This window comes from Spinacia oleracea, chromosome 4 (assembly GCF_020520425.1).
Source record: "Spinacia oleracea cultivar Varoflay chromosome 4, BTI_SOV_V1, whole genome shotgun sequence".
NCBI lineage: Eukaryota > Viridiplantae > Streptophyta > Magnoliopsida > Caryophyllales > Amaranthaceae > Spinacia > Spinacia oleracea.
In genome coordinates, this window is record NC_079490.1 from 135,200,949 (window position 1) to 135,219,412 (window position 18,464).

General features: G+C 36.0%; 2 protein-coding genes across 3 annotated transcripts; one reads left to right on the top strand and one right to left on the bottom strand.

Annotated features, from left to right (window-relative positions):
* The first annotated feature begins 7,099 nt into the window (after positions 1-7,099).
* On the top strand, positions 7,100-8,353 carry LOC130471919 (F-box protein SKIP23-like). Its single transcript, XM_056842278.1, has one exon. It carries the CDS (start codon positions 7,100-7,102, stop codon positions 8,351-8,353), a length of 1,254 nt encoding a protein of 417 aa, XP_056698256.1.
* A 5,080-nt stretch (positions 8,354-13,433) lies between these two features.
* LOC110806084 (F-box protein CPR1-like) lies at positions 13,434-16,453 on the bottom strand. 2 transcript variants are annotated; one of them, XM_022011722.2, is made up of 3 exons: positions 15,853-16,453; positions 15,243-15,588; positions 13,434-13,828 (listed from the first exon to the last, which is right to left on the bottom strand). In XM_022011722.2, the coding sequence occupies exons 1-2, from the start codon at positions 16,403-16,405 to the stop codon at positions 15,299-15,301; spliced, it is 843 nt and encodes a 280-aa protein (XP_021867414.1). In that variant the 5' UTR covers positions 16,406-16,453; the 3' UTR covers positions 13,434-13,828; positions 15,243-15,298. The 2 variants fall into 2 exon arrangements, with proteins under 2 accessions (XP_021867414.1, XP_021867412.1); XM_022011720.2 differs by having other exon boundaries at positions 15,243-16,453.
* Positions 16,454-18,464: the final 2,011 nt, after the last annotated feature.

Here is an 18,464-nt window from a genome sequence, read left to right on the forward strand (position 1 = left end):
GTCATTTTTTGATGTGTTCTTACATTTGTTTTAAAACTTAAACTAGTGTGTGGCTCGGGCGATGCCCGATTGATACATTGAATAGTTAAAATTTTAGATTTTTCTTGAGCTCAATATTTGACAAAACACATGTATACCATAAGTGAAAAGGATCCAATAAATTCGTCAACTACACAGGCACATGCATTACGTCATTTTATCATACCATCTAATTTTTCTATTAAATCATCTTACAATTTGTATAATTAATTTTCTAGTTGAACTATCTGCTTCAAATTAGTAAACACCAAATTAGATATATACAACCCTGCAAGACATTTTTATATTTGATGCTTATGAGACTTTATGACATCATGTTTCTTTACGTTTGTCATAATTCTTTAATTAATAATTTTTATCCAAAATAATCCATAGAAAATAAAAAGCCACATAAAAATTTAATTAATTTAGTGTTAACATATATTTATAAATTAATGTGAAAAGATAAAACACAATTGGTGGTTGGTTAAGATGGTAATGAGTGTTGTCATTCACATTTGAGGTTTGGAGTTCGAATCTCATTGTATTGATTTTTGGTTGTACATGACATGACACACCACTTGATGAGTGAATGATGTGGCGCAAAGAGAAGAGTACTACATGACACATAGACTTTTTTCACATCGCCTTTTAATATATTAGTATAGATTTAGGCAAATTTGCCAAAAACAACCTTTTATAACCTTTTTTTTTGCAAAAAACAACCTTTTATAAATTTTTTTGCAAAAACAGACCTAAAAGTAAAAATAATTTGCAAAAGGCAGCCTTTTCTCATTTTCAGGCGTTGACCATCAAATCTTCGGTTTGACTTGGCCGGTTTTACTTATGGCACCCACTTCCCTCCCTTTCTATCACTTAAACCCATTTTGGAGCCAAAAAAAAAGTATAGCTTTCTCTCTGTTCCTTCATCCTCATTCTTCATCCTCCACCAAATTCCTTTTCCTCTCTTCTTGCTTCATCTTCGTTCTTCATCCTGCTATACTAAGTGATTTTCGACACTCACCCACTTTTTTTTGGTAAGTTTTGTTCATTAAGTTTGCCTAATTTTAATGTAGGAAACTTAGGGTCCCCCCCCCCCCCCCCCCCCAATTTTGTGAATTGATTATGTTTTGTTGATGGAATTGCAGGACCATGTTACAAAATTGATTATGTTTTGTTGATGGAATTGCAGGACCATGTTGATCCCTTCCTCTTTCCTTTTTGGGGTGCCATTGAAGTACAACAAAGCAAGAAAATTCAGAGCCAAAAATGGAATAAGATGAGTGCAAAAAGTTCAGAATTTTTACCCAAAAATGGAACTTATTATTATTATTTTTTCAAAATTACAATTTCATGTGTATTATGGCAAAAATTTGAAAAATATATGTCAAAGAATGGGAAAATCAGAATTTTTATGATATTATTGTTTTTATAATATACCTAGTAAGTTGCTACTCCAATTGTCTGTTGGTTCAGTGGTGATGGAGACTGTGCTTGGTAGAGAAGACCCCGTATTCGATCCCATCCACTCAGAACTCTCCTCAAATCCGGATGAGTCCTAAGGGTGAACCGGGTGGTACACAAAAAAAAAAAAGTAAGTTGCTACTCCTTTATAGCAAGATAGTATTTTGATTTTCATAAACCTTTTTTAAAAAATAATAATTATACTCTAAGCCTACCTGCAATAGTAAATAATGTGTAAGTATATGTCCATACACAAACAATCATTTTCTGTTATTATTTTCTTCCATTTTATGTAGCGGATACGGGTATGGTTACAGTTATGAATATTATTCAATTTTAAAAGAAAACCGTGCTTGATAAAGGTATGATAAGTTTTTTTGTCCAACTTAAGTATTTTTTGTCGAAACCCTAAACACATAAGATTGCACTAATCACTTTATAATTCGAATAAATAATAATTTTTTCTAATTTTCCAACTACCCATGGTAAATTTAATATGATTTTGTTTTAAATAAATTAGTCAAAATAAAGAAAAAAATTATTTAGTCTCATCTGTGCGTTGCACGGGACCTAACCTAATTGTTATAAAACTCAAAGGTTTACAAGGGTCATCCCTTCTCTCTAAGACTAACTTTATTCATTCATCCATCACAAAAAGATAAGCAGGCCCGGCCCTAGGGGGTAGGCGAGGGGTGCGACCGCCTAGGGCCCAAGGCGGAAAGGGGCCCAAAAGAATTGTCTATTCAGTAATTTAGTACTAGTAATAAACAACACATTTAATATACATATTATTTCCTTGGCTCATTGGTGGAAAGTAGGTCTTAAAGTTTTGATATCTACTTAGAGGTCTATGGTTCGACTCCCCTTACTAACTCTTTTCTTTTCTTTTTAAACTTTGTCAATATTTTTATTTTTGTGTTATACGTGGAGTTTATGTACGTAGTATTTGACTTTTAGTACTCAGTTCTAATTGATATAACTATATGTGAGCACAAAAATGCTTATTTGATGGACTATGGGTTTATAAGTTTTAAAATAGATAAGCATTTTAATGAAGACAAAATTAACTGATATTTTTATATGCTCAAAATGAACCTTTATTTTCAAAAAATATCTCTTTACGCATATTAATTATCTCGTAATTAAGTGAGTATTTATTTTATTGAAATATTTCAAGAAATCGACTAGAGCCGGATTTTGAAATTCTAGGATCCTGCAAATGAGATATAGTAAGTTTTTATTGATTTGAATTCAACAATAGAATGGACTTCACAAAAAAAAAAAATTATTTCAGTTAAAGACGTATTATTTTGAAAGGGGCCCAAATTCGTTATTTCGCCTAGGGCCCTCAAAATGTCAGAACCGGGCCTGAATATAAGTAGTAAATTAACTAGTATAGTACTCGCGCGTGTAATTGCACGGTTTAAAAGGATTAAAAATCAAACTTGCACTAAATTCTAAATATAAATATTTAAATTAGTGATGATATGGGAGCATCAAACTTGTTCATGAAGTAATATACTTCATACATTTTTATAAAACACTAGTTTTAGAGGTACGTGCGTGCACGGGTCTTTTGCAAACAACATCCCCACTTTGTCTTCCTCTCGGAGACAAGGTTAAAAAGTAAGGAGTGGGAGAGTATTAAGAGGAAGGTCAACTTGAGTAACTTTGTATGCGTGGATTGTGAAGGGGACGGAAGGAGAGGTACTTCTAAAGTCGATAGCCTAAGCAATACCGACATATGCAATGCAATGCTTCAAATTACCGGAGAGGCGGAGAGTACACTCGACAAGATAAATTCCATGTGCAGAGATTTTTGGTGGGGCCAGAAGGGGGAGGAAAGGAAACTTGCATTAGTTAGCTAGGGAAAAATGTGTCATTCGAAGGATGAAGGAGGGGTCGGTTTGCGAGACCTCAACACCTTTAATATGGGTTTATTGGCGAAGCAGCTTAGGAGATTAGCTACTACTCCCCAGTCCTTTGTTGCTAACTTGTGCAGCAAAGTGAAAAATGGATCATAGGATGTGGAAGAGGAATAAAGTTCTGGAAGGACGCCTGGGTAGTAGGGCTACCAGGTGGGCGCATAACCTCATGCCCACCAACGATGAAAGCAGCCCAAAGTTGTGTGCGTGACTGGCGAACAGATGACAACGAGGAATGGGATGTTGCTGCATTAGAGCAGCACTTATCGCGGGAAGAAGTGGAGGCAGTAAAGGGTACTTACATCGCTGCGAGTGACCAGGAGGATATTCTTGCTTGGAAACACACGAAGCGCATAGTATGATGAGTGGCAACGTAGGTGTGGTGGGGAAAGGTTGTCGACCCTAGTGCCTATAAAGCTATGTGGAAGAAAGTAAGGAGTGCAAGGGTGGCAGAGAAGGTCAGAAGGTGAATCTTGTGTGGCGAGCCATGGAAGAAGGGTTGCCTACGAGGACTAACCTAGTATGTAGGGGAATAAAGATTGACATTATGTGTCCAAGGTGTGGAGATGAGCCTGAGATTACGACCCATATATATGTTACTCTTATGCAATGAAGCACAGGTGCTTTGGCTCTTCTAGAGGTGGGGACCTGGGATCGCATCTTTAAGGAGTGGTGTACTGGGTTTAACCCACAATGCAACATTGTTGGGACATGGGAGACGTACTGTGATGACATTTATATTTATATGGCAAATATGTAACACTCACCCAAAACTGGTAGGTGGACATACCATGAGCTACTTGGGGGAGTATGAGGCAACACGGGTACGGGAGGTGGCTACTGGAGCACAACAAAACAGTGAGACTCAAAGATGGAATGAACCCACACAAGAGAATAACAAGGTGAACGTGGATGCTTCTGTACGAAAAGGTAAGGTGGGGTTGGGGAGGGTAGTAACTAGTAAGATCGAGATGGAGAAGGAGATGTATTGATGATAGCTGGCCAAAGGATACAAGGGAAAATGACAGCACTGCAGGCACAGGCGAGGGCAGTCTTATTTGGGCTCAGATATGCGTACGATGCGGGCTATAGAAATGTGGAGTTCATAATTCGAATTTGATTGCCTCCACCTTGTGGAACTGATCACACGGACCAAGAAGGAGAGCTCGTGGGTTCAGATGATTGTAAGGGATATGTGGGACCTCGCCAAACTGTTTGATTTCTGTAACTTCACTCACCTTTGAGGATGTTGTGGTATGAATGGAAGAAAGCCCAGACTTTGTTTCTCACTTTGTCCTAAAAGACAAAGCTCTCAAATAATGGAATCTATCTAAATTTCCCTCTCAAAAAGGATAGATGATAATTATATTTTTGTATTTTTCATAGGAATAAATGACTTTACTAATCGTTATTAAAAACTTTTTAGAGTCGATCATTATCTTTTAGCAAGATAACTTTAATTGTTTTCTGACAAAATATCGTATTTACCTAGTAGTATAAGGGCATATTCGACCGTAGTTTTTGAGGTAACGGGTAGAATTTTGACTTATTCAAGACACTACTTGTAAAATTTGTGAGTGTTTGGCAAACTAGCCGTTAGTGGTTGGGTAGCTTTTGTCAAACGTTAAAAATTATTAGTTTTTAAAGTAATGAGTAGCATTTGACAAATTTACAATAAAGTTTTAAACAATATTCTAGCTTTTATTTTATTTTACAATATCAACCGCTACTTTTACCTAACACTCATATTAGTTACCCGCTAATTTGACAACTCTTCCTATAAGCCCGTACTGCATCCTTTTCAAAATGATTTTTATCGTTAGTATGAGGAAGAGTATGTAAAAAGGTGGGTGAATATAATATTTATTCCGTATATAACTAATTGGTGCATTTTTCATAATCAACTGTATTTTATTAATTAGTGCATTTTCCATTTATGAGACTATTTTATATATTTTTTTTCTTACCCAAGGACCCCACTAGTAATATATCCCCCTTATTTCAATTTTTTAACCACACATACCCCATTTACATCTTATTTTATAAAATTAATTCACCTTCATTAAACTCCGTGTCAAGCAAAGTGCACCAATGAATTAGACAAATGGAGTAAAAAATACGTAAAATAATAGAAATTTATAAACTATGGGTAGGTGTAAGAAAAAATATATAAAATAAGATAAATTGAGTGAAAAGTTGTAAATGTTGTTGGGGGTAAAAAGAGAATAATAAATTTCCATATCCAAAAATAGTACAAAACACAAGGTAAAGAACATAATGAAACAGACTAAAACGAAATTGTAAAGATCATTGGGTAAACGAAAGTCCAAAAATAGCATATGATACGAATGATACAGTTTCAAAACCTTGTGAAATTTTAAATACTATTTTGAGTTTATTGATAGCATCATAGCAACCTAAATGTCTTTTGTTGTTTAAACTGTCTTGTTGACCAACAAGAAATTATATGATGCTTCAGAAATTTCAAATAACTCTGTATAATGGTTCAACATGGATTTCTAATTAGGTCTATCCCTCCATCCCAATCTTATTTAATGGCATGGCTTACACTTGAAACTGTTGAAAGTACATTGTTATAAAACTCAAAGGTTTACAAGGGTCATCCCGTCTATCTAAGACTAACTTTATTCATTTATCCATCAAAAATATACGTAGCTACTCCCTCTGTCTCTTTTTGTTCTTTACGTTTGATGTAATTCACGCGATTTAACGACTATTTAATGTGAATTGAAATTACCCTACTTTCTTTATTTAAACAAGAAAAATTACATTTATTTATAATGTTTTCACTTTTATCAAAAATCTGACATTGGGAAAATGAGAAATATTTAATGCCCAATGGATTTAATTGGTTAAAATAATATTTGGACACAAATTCTGATAGAATATTAATGCATTATGTGAAAATATAAAAAGAAATATAAAGAACAAAATGAAACACTCGAAATGGAATACGTACTTATAAAACAAAAAGAGACGGAGGGAGTAGTAAATTGTTTTGCTTGAATGATTTTGAAACAACTAGCCAATTACTACTCCCTCCGTTTCTTTTTGTTTGTTACGTATTTCTTTTATGGTGTTTCACAATGTTTGTTACATGGGGGGAATCTTTCCTTTTATAAACTTATTATACCATCATTTTTTGTGTCACCTTTTAATTTTAATTGGTCTAATTTTTTCAACTCATTAAATTTCTTTACAATTTCCCAAATATGTTAAGTTAACAATCTTTGTGTTTTTCCATTATTGGTTCATTTTAATAATAAAACAATCCTATTGGTTGTTGCAATGATTAGTGGATTGATGTATTAATTGAGTTTATTTTTTTAATAAAAAATAAAAAAAAAATCTTTATTATATGTTAATAAACGTGCAAAAGTCCAAACGTAACAAACAAAATGGAACAGATGGAGTAGTATTAAATACGAAAAATATGAAAAACTTGTCATTTTCCAAAGACTAACAGTCGAAAGTAAACATCAACTTCCTAAGCTCTTGAATTTCCTATACACATTAATACATTATCGACCTTCCAAATTGACCCTCCCCCATAACAGTGCATGCATTTGCACCAGTTTTCCCTATTTATAGATCAGATCAACCCAACCCTTTTCTGAATTATCCATCCAAATTTTTTCATCTCTTGTTCATCCTAACACCCTTTTAGCTTAATGGATAATCAATCAGAATTCGTCGTTCGAGACTGGAGTAGTCTCCCAAGTGATATACTTTCCGAATTCCTCCATTGCCTAAACGACACTGAAACTGATCGTTGCAGGCTTCGTGGCGTCTGCACCACTTGGCGTTCCTCTATTTCTCCTCCTCCTCCTCCATCCCCTCTAAAATATCCGGTCAAAATCATGTTCCCTTTCCCTGCATTATTTAGCCTCTTTTCTGCCAAAAAAGAAAATGAGATCGGGATGCTTCGCCAGAGTATGTTTTACCTCATTTCTTCACCAGATGGAAGTAGCAGTCCTAGTGTCTGGCTTACCCGAGTTGAAGAGAAACCAGACCTCCATAACACATACCAGCTTCAAAACCCAATCACTCCCATTGATGAATTTGCTTATCCATCGCCAGAACTCAAAGTCAAGATAAATTTCTTGGACCACAAAATCTATGAAGTTGCTAGATCATACTGCTTGCATGGTTGTATTAATCAACTACTGACCAAAAAGACTGTTATGGTTATGCTCCCGAAATCAGGAGCAACACCTGATCATTTCTGTCTTTTAGCTCTGTGGAATGATAAAAAGTTGGGATTGTTTAAATCTGAAACAGAGAAATGGGTTAACCTCCCTATAGACTGTGATCATTTCAGTGATATAATTGCTTATCAGGGCATATTTTATGCCACCAATTTGGAGGGTAAGCTAATATCAATCGATCCCATCACATTCAACGTGAAGGTGATCATTAGCTCTCATTCGGAGGCACAACAAAGTAATGGATTGTACACTTATTTGGTGGAATCAAGCGGAAGGTTATACCTAGTTAACAAAGTTATTAACCATGACATTGTTAATGAGATAGGTTTACAGATTCAGCTCAAGGTATTTACTCTGAGCTATTCACGCTCACCCAATGGAGAAATTAACCACTTTTGGGAGCCAGTCACGAGTTTGGGAAACCGATTGTTCTTCGTGAGTGAGTATGTTACATTCTCTATATTAGCTCATGAAATTGGTTGGGGTCAAGGGAATTGCATATTTTTCACTGAAGAAGGATTCATGGGATATGGATACTATGATTATGATGGGTTTGAATACAATGATGATGACTTTGATTTGTTTAGCAAAGATTGTGGACTTTATAACTTAGAAGATGGGAGTATTATCACCAGAGATAGCTTGCCTTCTGAGTTTACCAAGATTTTCTGGCCGGTTCCGAGTTGGTTGGTCGCCAACAATGCTTCACATTCATAGACAACAGTAGAAGAGGACCTTTTATCAAATTGGCTAGTTTTACCATTTTTTATGTTTTATTTGTTTCATTATTTCATCCTTGTTGCATGTTTCTCTTTTCTTTATTAGTTCCTGGTAGCATTTATAATTAAAATGGTTCAACTGTTACCACAACAACAGAGGTAAACTTCTTGGACTAAACAATCCCTGGAGTTTCTAGATCATCTAACTTAAGTGGTTTCGACAAAGATCAGTTTACGAGTTTGATGTCCATGACTTTATAATCGGACAGATGGAGTAAGTTATAGAACCTATGGGCTATGGTTAACGCTAGAATTTAAATGGGAAGGGTAGACTATAAACACAAAGAAAACAGAGGTGTGGGTAGTGCTCAAATCATGCAAAACAAAGCATAAAACTTTTGAAAAAATAGAATAAAAAATCATTTACAAATTTCCACAAATTACAGAGATTACAACAGAGGACTTTCGTCTGTTGTAATCTCTGTAATTTGTGCTCTACATCTTCACTTTTGAGAAGGGTTTATAGTCCAAAGTTCCAAACCAAGAAAAAAAAAACCCAAAGCGCATACTTTGATCATCCTCCACGTAGAAAACTAGATCAAACAACCAGTTCCTTTATTAAGGTATTTCTTTGCTAAATTCTAGCCAACTAGTAAATTAAGGAATTGCCCATCTTCTTTATTTCTGTATGTTACCTTGCCTCAGTCGGCATTATGAAAATTTGCCTTAGTATGCATACCATTCTTCTCCTCCATATGTTCGTTCACCGTTAACATTGGAAGGAGAGGAGAGGTGCAACCTCCGGTACTTCCACCCTCATCCGTCGTTATCATGTTCAGAGATGGTTTTATAGTTGTATTTTTGCTTGCCTTTTATACTTAGTCGTTGGGGCTTCGTGTTCTTCTATGAGGTTGAAGGGTTTATCATTTATTGCTCGGCTAATCATTCACCAAGTTATATAAGAACTAGGGCTACCTAATTTGAGGTTAGAGTGTAGTTATGTTCTCTTCTATCCCATTTTTTTATCTCGAAACCATTGTATTTCATCCGAAACGATGCATGGCCATCCAAAAAGATGAGCTAGGTAGTTCGCCTAGTTTTATTTTCTTTATCAAAGAAATATTATAAATCTAGCCATCTTTACCAGCGACAACTCCAAGCGTATTTGATAAGGATAGAGAAATACACATGAGAACGCTAGTAGTCTATCACCTCCTAGTGGATTTGGACATATTTACAGGCCCGCATCAAGGCAACGAGAAGACAAAAATCGAAAAAATGCAACTCTTAAATGGAAAAAGAACAAAAATACTACAGATCCAGATGTCTGGTTAGATCTGAGTCCTTTTAGTTCAACAAAGGACCAACTCAACCAAAAGCTTAAGCTGATGGTTGAAGACTTAAAGTCCCAAGATTAGTTTTATACTCTATCACGACCTCTCACATGAAAGCCCTTTGGGCCTGAAGTGTTGATGCAGCATAGGCCTCCTCATACCTAGCGCGAAATATTCCACTTTGAAAGGAGGGTGGATGAGATTTGAACCCGTGACCTTTGCGTCACGCTGGCTCTGATACCATTTCAAAGGACCAACTCAACCAAAAGCTTAAGCTTATGGTTGAAGCCCCAAGATTAGTTTTATACTCTATCAATAATGGATGTAAAGGAAGTCAGTTGAGGCATGTTTGCAGTCTGAATCTTTTAAATAAGACCATTCTTTACTAAGAGGCATGTTATTAGATTGGAGCTCCAACAATGGAGGATAATGAGCTTAAAGCAGCAACTGCTCATTGGCTCGGATACCACCGTCACAGGAGAGACAACATCTGACTGACGTTCAAGAATGGAATATAGAATTTCCAGAATTCTGATCCAGATATTAAAAGAGAGAAACAGAATATGAAATGGAAAGAATTGTGTTTATTGATAATATTTTTTTTATATATGTTTATTACAATCTAAAATTCAACTATTTATAAGCTGAAGTAGAAGACTAATAAAGCCGGAGTACATAACTCAGGAACTCTTAAGAGTTTCCCTAAAAACCAGGAAACAATCTAACCATTAACTTCTAGAATCCGATTTGCAAAGCATTTAAGGTAATAGCCATGCTTCAAAAGGTCCATTCGGGAGCCCATGAGTTGTGAATCTATGTAAGTTTCAGAGCTCAACTTTATATATAACCTCGAATACTCTATGACAAAATATTAAACAATCTACCAAACGACTCTTTCTTCCATGATCCACTGCTTGGCAGATCAGGGTCGTTGGCTCGTTGCTATGTAAGTAATGTATTTGTATCATTAATATTTTTATTTTGTTCTAATAAAGGAAAAGTACATATGATCTACGGATAGACCAATGGGATAAGCTAAAGAGAAAAGAAAAATAAGAGGAAAAAAAATAAAGGAAAGTCTACAAGCTTCTCAAGGAAGCCAAATCGAAGATAATATCGGCAAACAAAACTGACAACAAATCACCAAGCAATACCAACTGTCGACGGGAATTCAGATCATCCACAACAGATAAACGACCTTCAGAGCCACAACCAAACTTTGGGCGAATTCTTAGAAGATCCTTGGGTGAAACAGAACACAAAGAAAACTCCTCCACCTACCAATATCAGATGTAGGTTTTCTCTTCATTCAGAACACAAAACTCGGAAATACTTCTGGAATTCCATGTGCAGTATTCGTTAAGACTTTTATCTCTTATCGAGCAACTATACCCGAGGTTCTAGCTGTCTTCTTAAACCAGTTTGGTGGAGGCCAAAATGGTTTACGTTTTGGCCACAATTTGTAGAGAATGTTTTTACCAGACTGCAAGTCATAAAAAATAGAGCAACCACACTTCAGGCTACCGGCTACGGCCTAGTGTGCAGTTATAGTTCATTTTCACAAGACCATCAAAGAAGATAACATCACTCCTAGTCCTAGGCAGACGTAAATCCCTGGCTAAAACAGAAATAATAGAATGTTTACAAATAAAGAAAATCCCTCCCTCCATCCAAATCAAACGCACGGTCCCAGCATGCGTTCTCTTCATTCAACACGCATGCATATAGATTTTTAATTTTATCTACACGGTTCTCCACAATAAGTTTATAAGTCACCAAATACAAATGCCCGTTCACCTCTACCATATAACATTTCCCACGAGTCCACATTGACAAATTTGGACATGGCGCGTTCTCAACCTTGAGAGTTACCAAGTCAATCATGATGATCCTTCCATGACTTTCAGCAGCATAAATTTTATCCTTGAAACGAACCATTTCACACAAAGGGTGGTCTACCTCAGTCAGAGGAATCCACTCTCTGGATTCAGGTTTCCAAAATGCTACTCTTCCACCGGACAAAACAAACACCGCAAAACTATCACCATTGCCTTTAATAATCCCATCTCTTACCAAAATGACTTTTTGCGCACTCGAAATATTCAATCCAGTAGTTCCTACAAATTTATCTGAATTTAGTTCATAAGATCGATGAACAAGAAATTAAAAGGGTCAGAAAGCTCATGTCTGGGGAAGAATATGGATAAAAAGGGATCAATCAATGACAACTTTTTACGGCTAGTTTCCGCAACTTGGATCATCCAGGGGATAGAAGAATCTGCATGGGCCTTGTTATCCAGCGGGGATACAAGAAGAAATGTTTTTTGTTTGAGAACAAACGGAGGGGATTCGAAAGAGTCAGTTTGTTTGAAAGGGGGAATTTCCAGAGAGAGGACAAGAAATGCGCCAAGAAGAACAGACAGCTCTGATATGTAGAATGCCCACCACATTTGCAATCAGGGATTTAGCAGCAATCATGCCTAATACTCCGTATATCCCTAGGTAAACTACTCCAATCCCTCTCCATCTGTGTTTTCTGATGATGGGTGTTCTCTGGCTGTTTTTTTTTTGGTATTTATAGTGTTATTTGATGCTCACTGGCCATGCTTCATTAATCAGGAATTCGGAAAGGTCAGATAATAAATGACAAAGATCATTCACCACATAAATAATGAAATACTCCGTACTAAATAGTACGGAGTACCTAGTAAATGTTGTCAATTCCCAACGCATAAATAAGTGGTTGTTGGATACCCAATAAAATGTATGAACTCTGGCTTTTCAATTTACTAGAATCCATTTCCGAACCTAAATGTTATTTCCGTTTGTCATTTTACGCGGTTATTAAAGAAAAAGAAACATTATAAGATTAACTATTATTAATGTAGTTTTATGGGGAATTGTTGCTTTTTTATTCCATTTTCACAAGAAAACAAAATAGTTGAACCAATAGAATTTAAGGAATAAAATGCCAACTCATTAATCCATCCAAACTTAAACCAACCAATGAGACTACAAGGTTTTTTATTGATAAACTAATAGAATTACAAAGTTAAAATTACAAGGAAGAGATTAAAAAATAAATAAAAGAAATGAGAAAATTATTTTGGGACACTAAAGAAGGAAACGGGAATAACATTTAGATTTGGAGGGAGTACAATGTATAGCGCTCTTCAGTCCTCGGATCCTACTACATGTACACTAGGTGTACAAGGCATCTTGTGCACCATGCTTTTCAATTGATTGAAATTATATATTTATTGTCTTTCATTTTCATTTTATAGTGGGTTTGATGATGTGTCAACAAATTAATGGTGGTATACATGTGACATTTTCCTCAGTCCTCACCCAAAGCCATGCGTTCTAATTTGCAAAACACAACTACAATGCAAGCATTTTGCCTTTTCAAGTAAATAATAAACTTAGACCTGGAAAACGGGTCGACTGAATCGGGTTCGAATGGAGTCCATTCGGATTGGGTTATTTTGGATCATTTTTACTTAGGATCGTATCATTGGTTCGACATAATAAGGCACCATAAATTATACTTCTTAGCATACACAAGCACAACTACTCTTATAAAAGTAAAAAATAATATATAAACCCTACCATTTAAGTTGATAATTGTGAATTGGTGGGTGAAAGGGGAAATAGTGTAAACACTAAACAGTAACTAAAGGAAAATTAATGAAGTAGAGAGAAAAAGAATGGGTTTGGGTTCAGCAGTAATTAAGCTTCGCAGAATGAAAGAGAAAACAGCAGCTTATGCGTCTTACTTCTTTTTGGTGCTGCCAGAAGGAAAACAGATTTTCCTAGTTTATCTTATCTTACATACAAGTCGTACCAAAACATAAATTTCCTTATAGTCAAAATAAATCTAACATACAATTAGACACCAGAAACTTCGGTAAGCTGTTGATTCATTAGCATTGTGATAAGAATAAGGAAGTACAGCTTGGATATCTTTGATTCATTAACAAATACACAACAAAAGATAGCTACCATAGAATTACCTCCAGCAGTCTTCATGTTCAAATCATCAAGCAGTGCTCCTGGCTTCCCCAACGACCTCAACCAAAGGTCTCTTCAAAAACAATATGTAAGCTGAATGATTTTTTAGCTTTAACAATGCAAAATCCCTACACAGCACAAAGACAAGCTCTTCAATATCAGCAAGAGCAGTATAGTATTATGGACAATAATAATAAAAAATCTTCTTAAAATGAATAGGCCGATTAGTCAAACAAGAGCTTCTATATTCTAAACTAGTGTTTGTGCATGTGTTATTCTGAATTTGTCTATATTCTAAATCCCACCAACCTCCACCTTAACATCCTCCATGCTAGTACTGAGCCTAGGTCCAAGACGATTGTTATGCGGTATAACCTATACCTGGTGGCTGGTGTTATCCGAGACCATTAATCTTGCTTGATCACTGGATTTTAACAAACAGTGTACATTCATCCTCAAGTCTAGATGCAGAGTGATAGAGGCAATAGGGACATAATAGAGTTTCTGAAAAATGAAGGCAACCAATATATAGACATGTGATGTGATGTGATGTTATCTTTGACTTTAAACAAGCAACTGATTAAATAAATACTGCTTTTATTTGTGGGGAAGTTAGGGAATCAACATTCAGGGTGTCAAATTTAATTGAAAGGAAAGATTTCAGTGGCTTGGTTATACTCTTTCATATCTAGATCATTTGTTCAATTGTTATGTCCAAGGCTTAATCCACAATTTTTTGTTGATTTAGCTAGTTAAATAACTAGTTGCTTTGTCACTTACCTCTGGATATGGTCTGTAACTTAATCTACTTCAGTGTAACTTAAAATTATCTTTTTAGAAAAAATAAATTGGACAAGGTAATGCAACCAAAAAATTTAAATCAATACAATATGACTTCCATACTCACATCACAAGTCATATGTTCATAGAAAGAAAACTATCAAAATCAATCCTGAAGAAAAGAATGGATAGCTACAGAGAGTGCATTATATCTCCATTGCATAAGATACGGTCCTTCCATATCTCACAAACAGATGCTGAATTACTAAGGGCTACATTGGTAACATTCAAAATAAAAATCTCTACTTATGTGAGGTAAGGTCTATATTGGTAAAGGCATCTTCTTTCCAGACTTCAAACATAAAATATAACATACTTATATCACAAAAAATGAGTTAATATAAACCTGATAAAAGCAATTCAAAATTTCAAATATACACACAATATGTTACCAACTACCCTAAACAGGATTCTCCAAATACCTACGACTTTCACCGAGCTAAGATTTACAGACATCCTATCCCTAATTCACTAGCATCCTGACAAGCAATCCAAGCATCAATAATGAACCGTTTACTCGTTTAGAACTTCCCCATTTGTTAGGCCTTTTTAACCACAAATGACAATAGTCACAGAACAGGATAGAGTAAACTACAAGCATAACAGCAACGAATAATGATCCAATTTTTTCTATTACAATAAAACATGCATAACAGCAAAGAAAGGAACGCAATATATATGCAATGTGAAATCCCTGCTTACTTCTTTTTGCTCTTCCTTTGCAAAGCTCCCTTTCAGCTTCAGTATGCTGCTTCTCTTTATTCTTCAAAAGAAATAAGGCTTCCCATGAAGAAACTTGTTTCGAAAGGTCTATTTGGCAACCCATGAGCTGCAAATATCTCAACTGTTTCCGACTCCAAATCATACCAACCAAACTTACAATTGTTAATCTCTAACAAAATTCGTCTCCCATCTTTGGAATAAACAACAGGTCTCAATTGTATGCAACCACTAATACTCTCCAATTGGCGAATACTACACAATTTCATCCAAGACTCTTCGTCCCCATACTCCTTCATCACCCATAAATCAGCACGTTCAAATATCTCTAGAGTATGAACACAATTAGAAGTCTTATTATAATTGACCATCAAACACAAACACCCATCCAATTCAGCCACATCCAACACTAAACTATTATACTTTTCATCGTAATCAGGGCTTTTAATAAGCGAGAAACTCTCAGTCCTAAGATTAAAACTAGATATGAGTGTACATTGCCACGACTCAAATTCCTTGGTAACAAGGTAATGTAAAGCCTCGTTAACAATAACATCACTGCAATCAGCATAGTAGAGAAAGAACGGGATACCTTTGATACATTGAACAGATTTCCATGAATTGTTGTTTAGGCTATACACTTGAGCTTCACTATTGAAATTCTCTTCAAAGCCCTGAACCATCTTCAGTACCTTGTAATCGTCGGTCTTGCCGTCGTATCCAAACCCAAACACATTCATATGAAGTTTAGGGCTTGGAAATTGATTGGAGGGAAGCTTACGATGTGATTTTGTAAGAGGATTGTATAAGATGATGTCATTAAAGGAATTGTCGGAGATGCAGAGGACGCCATTGCAAGAACCAACCAATCTGACACCTTTAAGGGGGTTGAGAGGGTGGTTGAGCTCCGAGAAAGAGAGGCGATTATGGTGGAGGTCGAGCTCGGCAGAGTGAAGAGAGTAATAGGAGAGGAGGAGATGACGATCGGAGTTGCAAATTAGGGTTTGATTGAGGTGGATTTTGACAAAAGTGGGGCTTTTAATCAACGATTTCCAAGATTTGCAGACGCATAGAAAGCGGAGAAGTGATTTTACAGGCAATTTTGAGAGAATTTCGGCGATTATTTCAGTCGGAAGCGCCGACATTGTTGCTCCAAATCTAAGCGAAATGGAAAGAGAATTGTTTTTAGGATTCTCATGAAAAATTATTGGCAAATGAAGTGGGCCGTTTTAAGTCAAGTAGGCGGGCAAGATCGAGGACCGTAAATTGGATGGACTGGCTTGGACATTGTAAAGTCCAAGTTTAATTTTAAATTTTTTGGACTAGGATATTTGAGTTCGAATATGATCCAATTCGGTGCTTATAAAATTTCTTGAGTATTCAGTCCAATCTGATATATTTTTATTTAAAAAAAAAAGATGAACTCAAATGCTCGAACATTCCCTCAAAAAAAAAAAAAAAATGCTCGAACATAAGTACAAATAATATTGGTACCGACTAACTTTTTTGACACGTAAAATAAAATATACAAGTATTAAATATTGGGTATGAAACTCATTAATGCATATACTGAAAAGTCAATTTTCTATAACGGGAAAATAAATTATCATACTTCAGTAAGTGAAGTAGATATAATTGCAAATAACATTGTCTTACACATCTAAATACTCAGTCGAAAAAGGTTTAAGTTCTTAAAAAACAAAAAACAAAAAGTGAGGTGTAAAACTGAATGAATGCTTGCTGGACCCCATCACTGGTTTGGATCCAAACCCCTGCTTGGTCATGAATAGAATTGATTTTGTTATGTTTTCTTCTTTGTTTTATGCTTAAATGAAATAGTCTAGAGTTCTCTCCCCCAACTCAGGCCACTTGAGCTTGGTTGTTTGATGAAGATAAGAGAGGTAATTCTGATGTGCCCTGTGATAAGCTTCATTGGTTTCCTTTTCCACAGTAGCTAGATGACTATCACCAGGTGTTGCATGAAGGGCATTCTGAGCCATAAGAAGATCAGAGTGGGTCTTGATGTTAGTAGCTTCAACTGAGTTATATCATGTTTTATTCAAAAGCTTCAAGTCAGCTTTGATCCATTTTAGCCTCTGCAGAAACATATGGCAGCCATGTATAGGTTTGCTCCAGATTGTCTCAACTCAAGGAAGGAAACACTCAGAATTGATCCACATATTGTAGAACATGGATGGTTTCTTCTGTTGAACAGTTTTTTAGCAACTCATAATCATTGGGAAGTGATCAAGCTCTCCTTCTGGTAAGTAAGCAGCTTCTGTAGTTGGGAACATGTCTTGCCATTGACTATTGGCAAGAACTCTATCAATTCTGGTGAAAACCCTAGCTGGACCATCTTATTTTTTAGTCCAAGTGAAGTGTCTCCCCACAGTCTTGACTTGATTGAGTTGACAATTTGCCATACAAGACCTCATTGGTTGTATTTCAGCCATTATGACAGCTGAACCAATCCTGTCTTCAATTTCCATGAGGGCATTAAAGTCACCCATGATCACCCAGGCTAAGGAGATCAAGTTTGCAAGAGAACACAACTCCTGCCACAATAACTCCCTCCCCTTTTTGTCTGAATGGCCATATATGAAAGTACAGAAAAAACTATTGCCAGTGGGTTTTGCAGTAACATGACAATGTATCATTTGGGGACTCATAAAGATAATATCCACATCAAAAGCATCTGGATCCAAACCTAATATGATTCTTCCATTCTTGTGTTGGCTAATATTAGTGGTGAAACACCACCCAGGACACATGTTAAGGTATAGAGAACCCAACTTAGGACCTCTAACCCTTGTTTCTAGGAGACTAGACAACTTTATTTGGTGATAGAGAAGGAACTTCTTCACCTTATTTTGTTTATCAACCTTGTTCAGCCCCCTCACATTCCAACAAAGGATACTATCCATTAGGCAAAGGGAATCTCACCTCTGGCCTAATGAACCACCCCCTTCCATCACTTCAGAAGTCACATTGTTCAGTTCATGTAAAGCTGCAAAGTTGTTCCTGGTCTGAACTGGTCTTGGTTCTTGGCACTTCTGCCAACTGAAACTTGTGGCCTGAATGAACCCTTCATCATGAGTATCAGTAGCATCATCATGAACAACAATTGTTTCAGTAGTGGCCATAGTTAGTGGGGGTGAAGGTTTAGGAATAACTGGTTGCTTAGGAACCCACATCTTCTTTTTG

Excerpts from the sequence above, each read along its gene's own strand:
- LOC130471919 (XM_056842278.1), top strand. The coding sequence starts at position 7,100 with ATGGATAATCAATCAGAATTCGTCGTTCGAGACTGGAGTAGTCTCCCA.
- LOC110806084 (XM_022011720.2), bottom strand. The coding sequence starts at position 16,405 with ATGTCGGCGCTTCCGACTGAAATAATCGCCGAAATTCTCTCAAAATTG.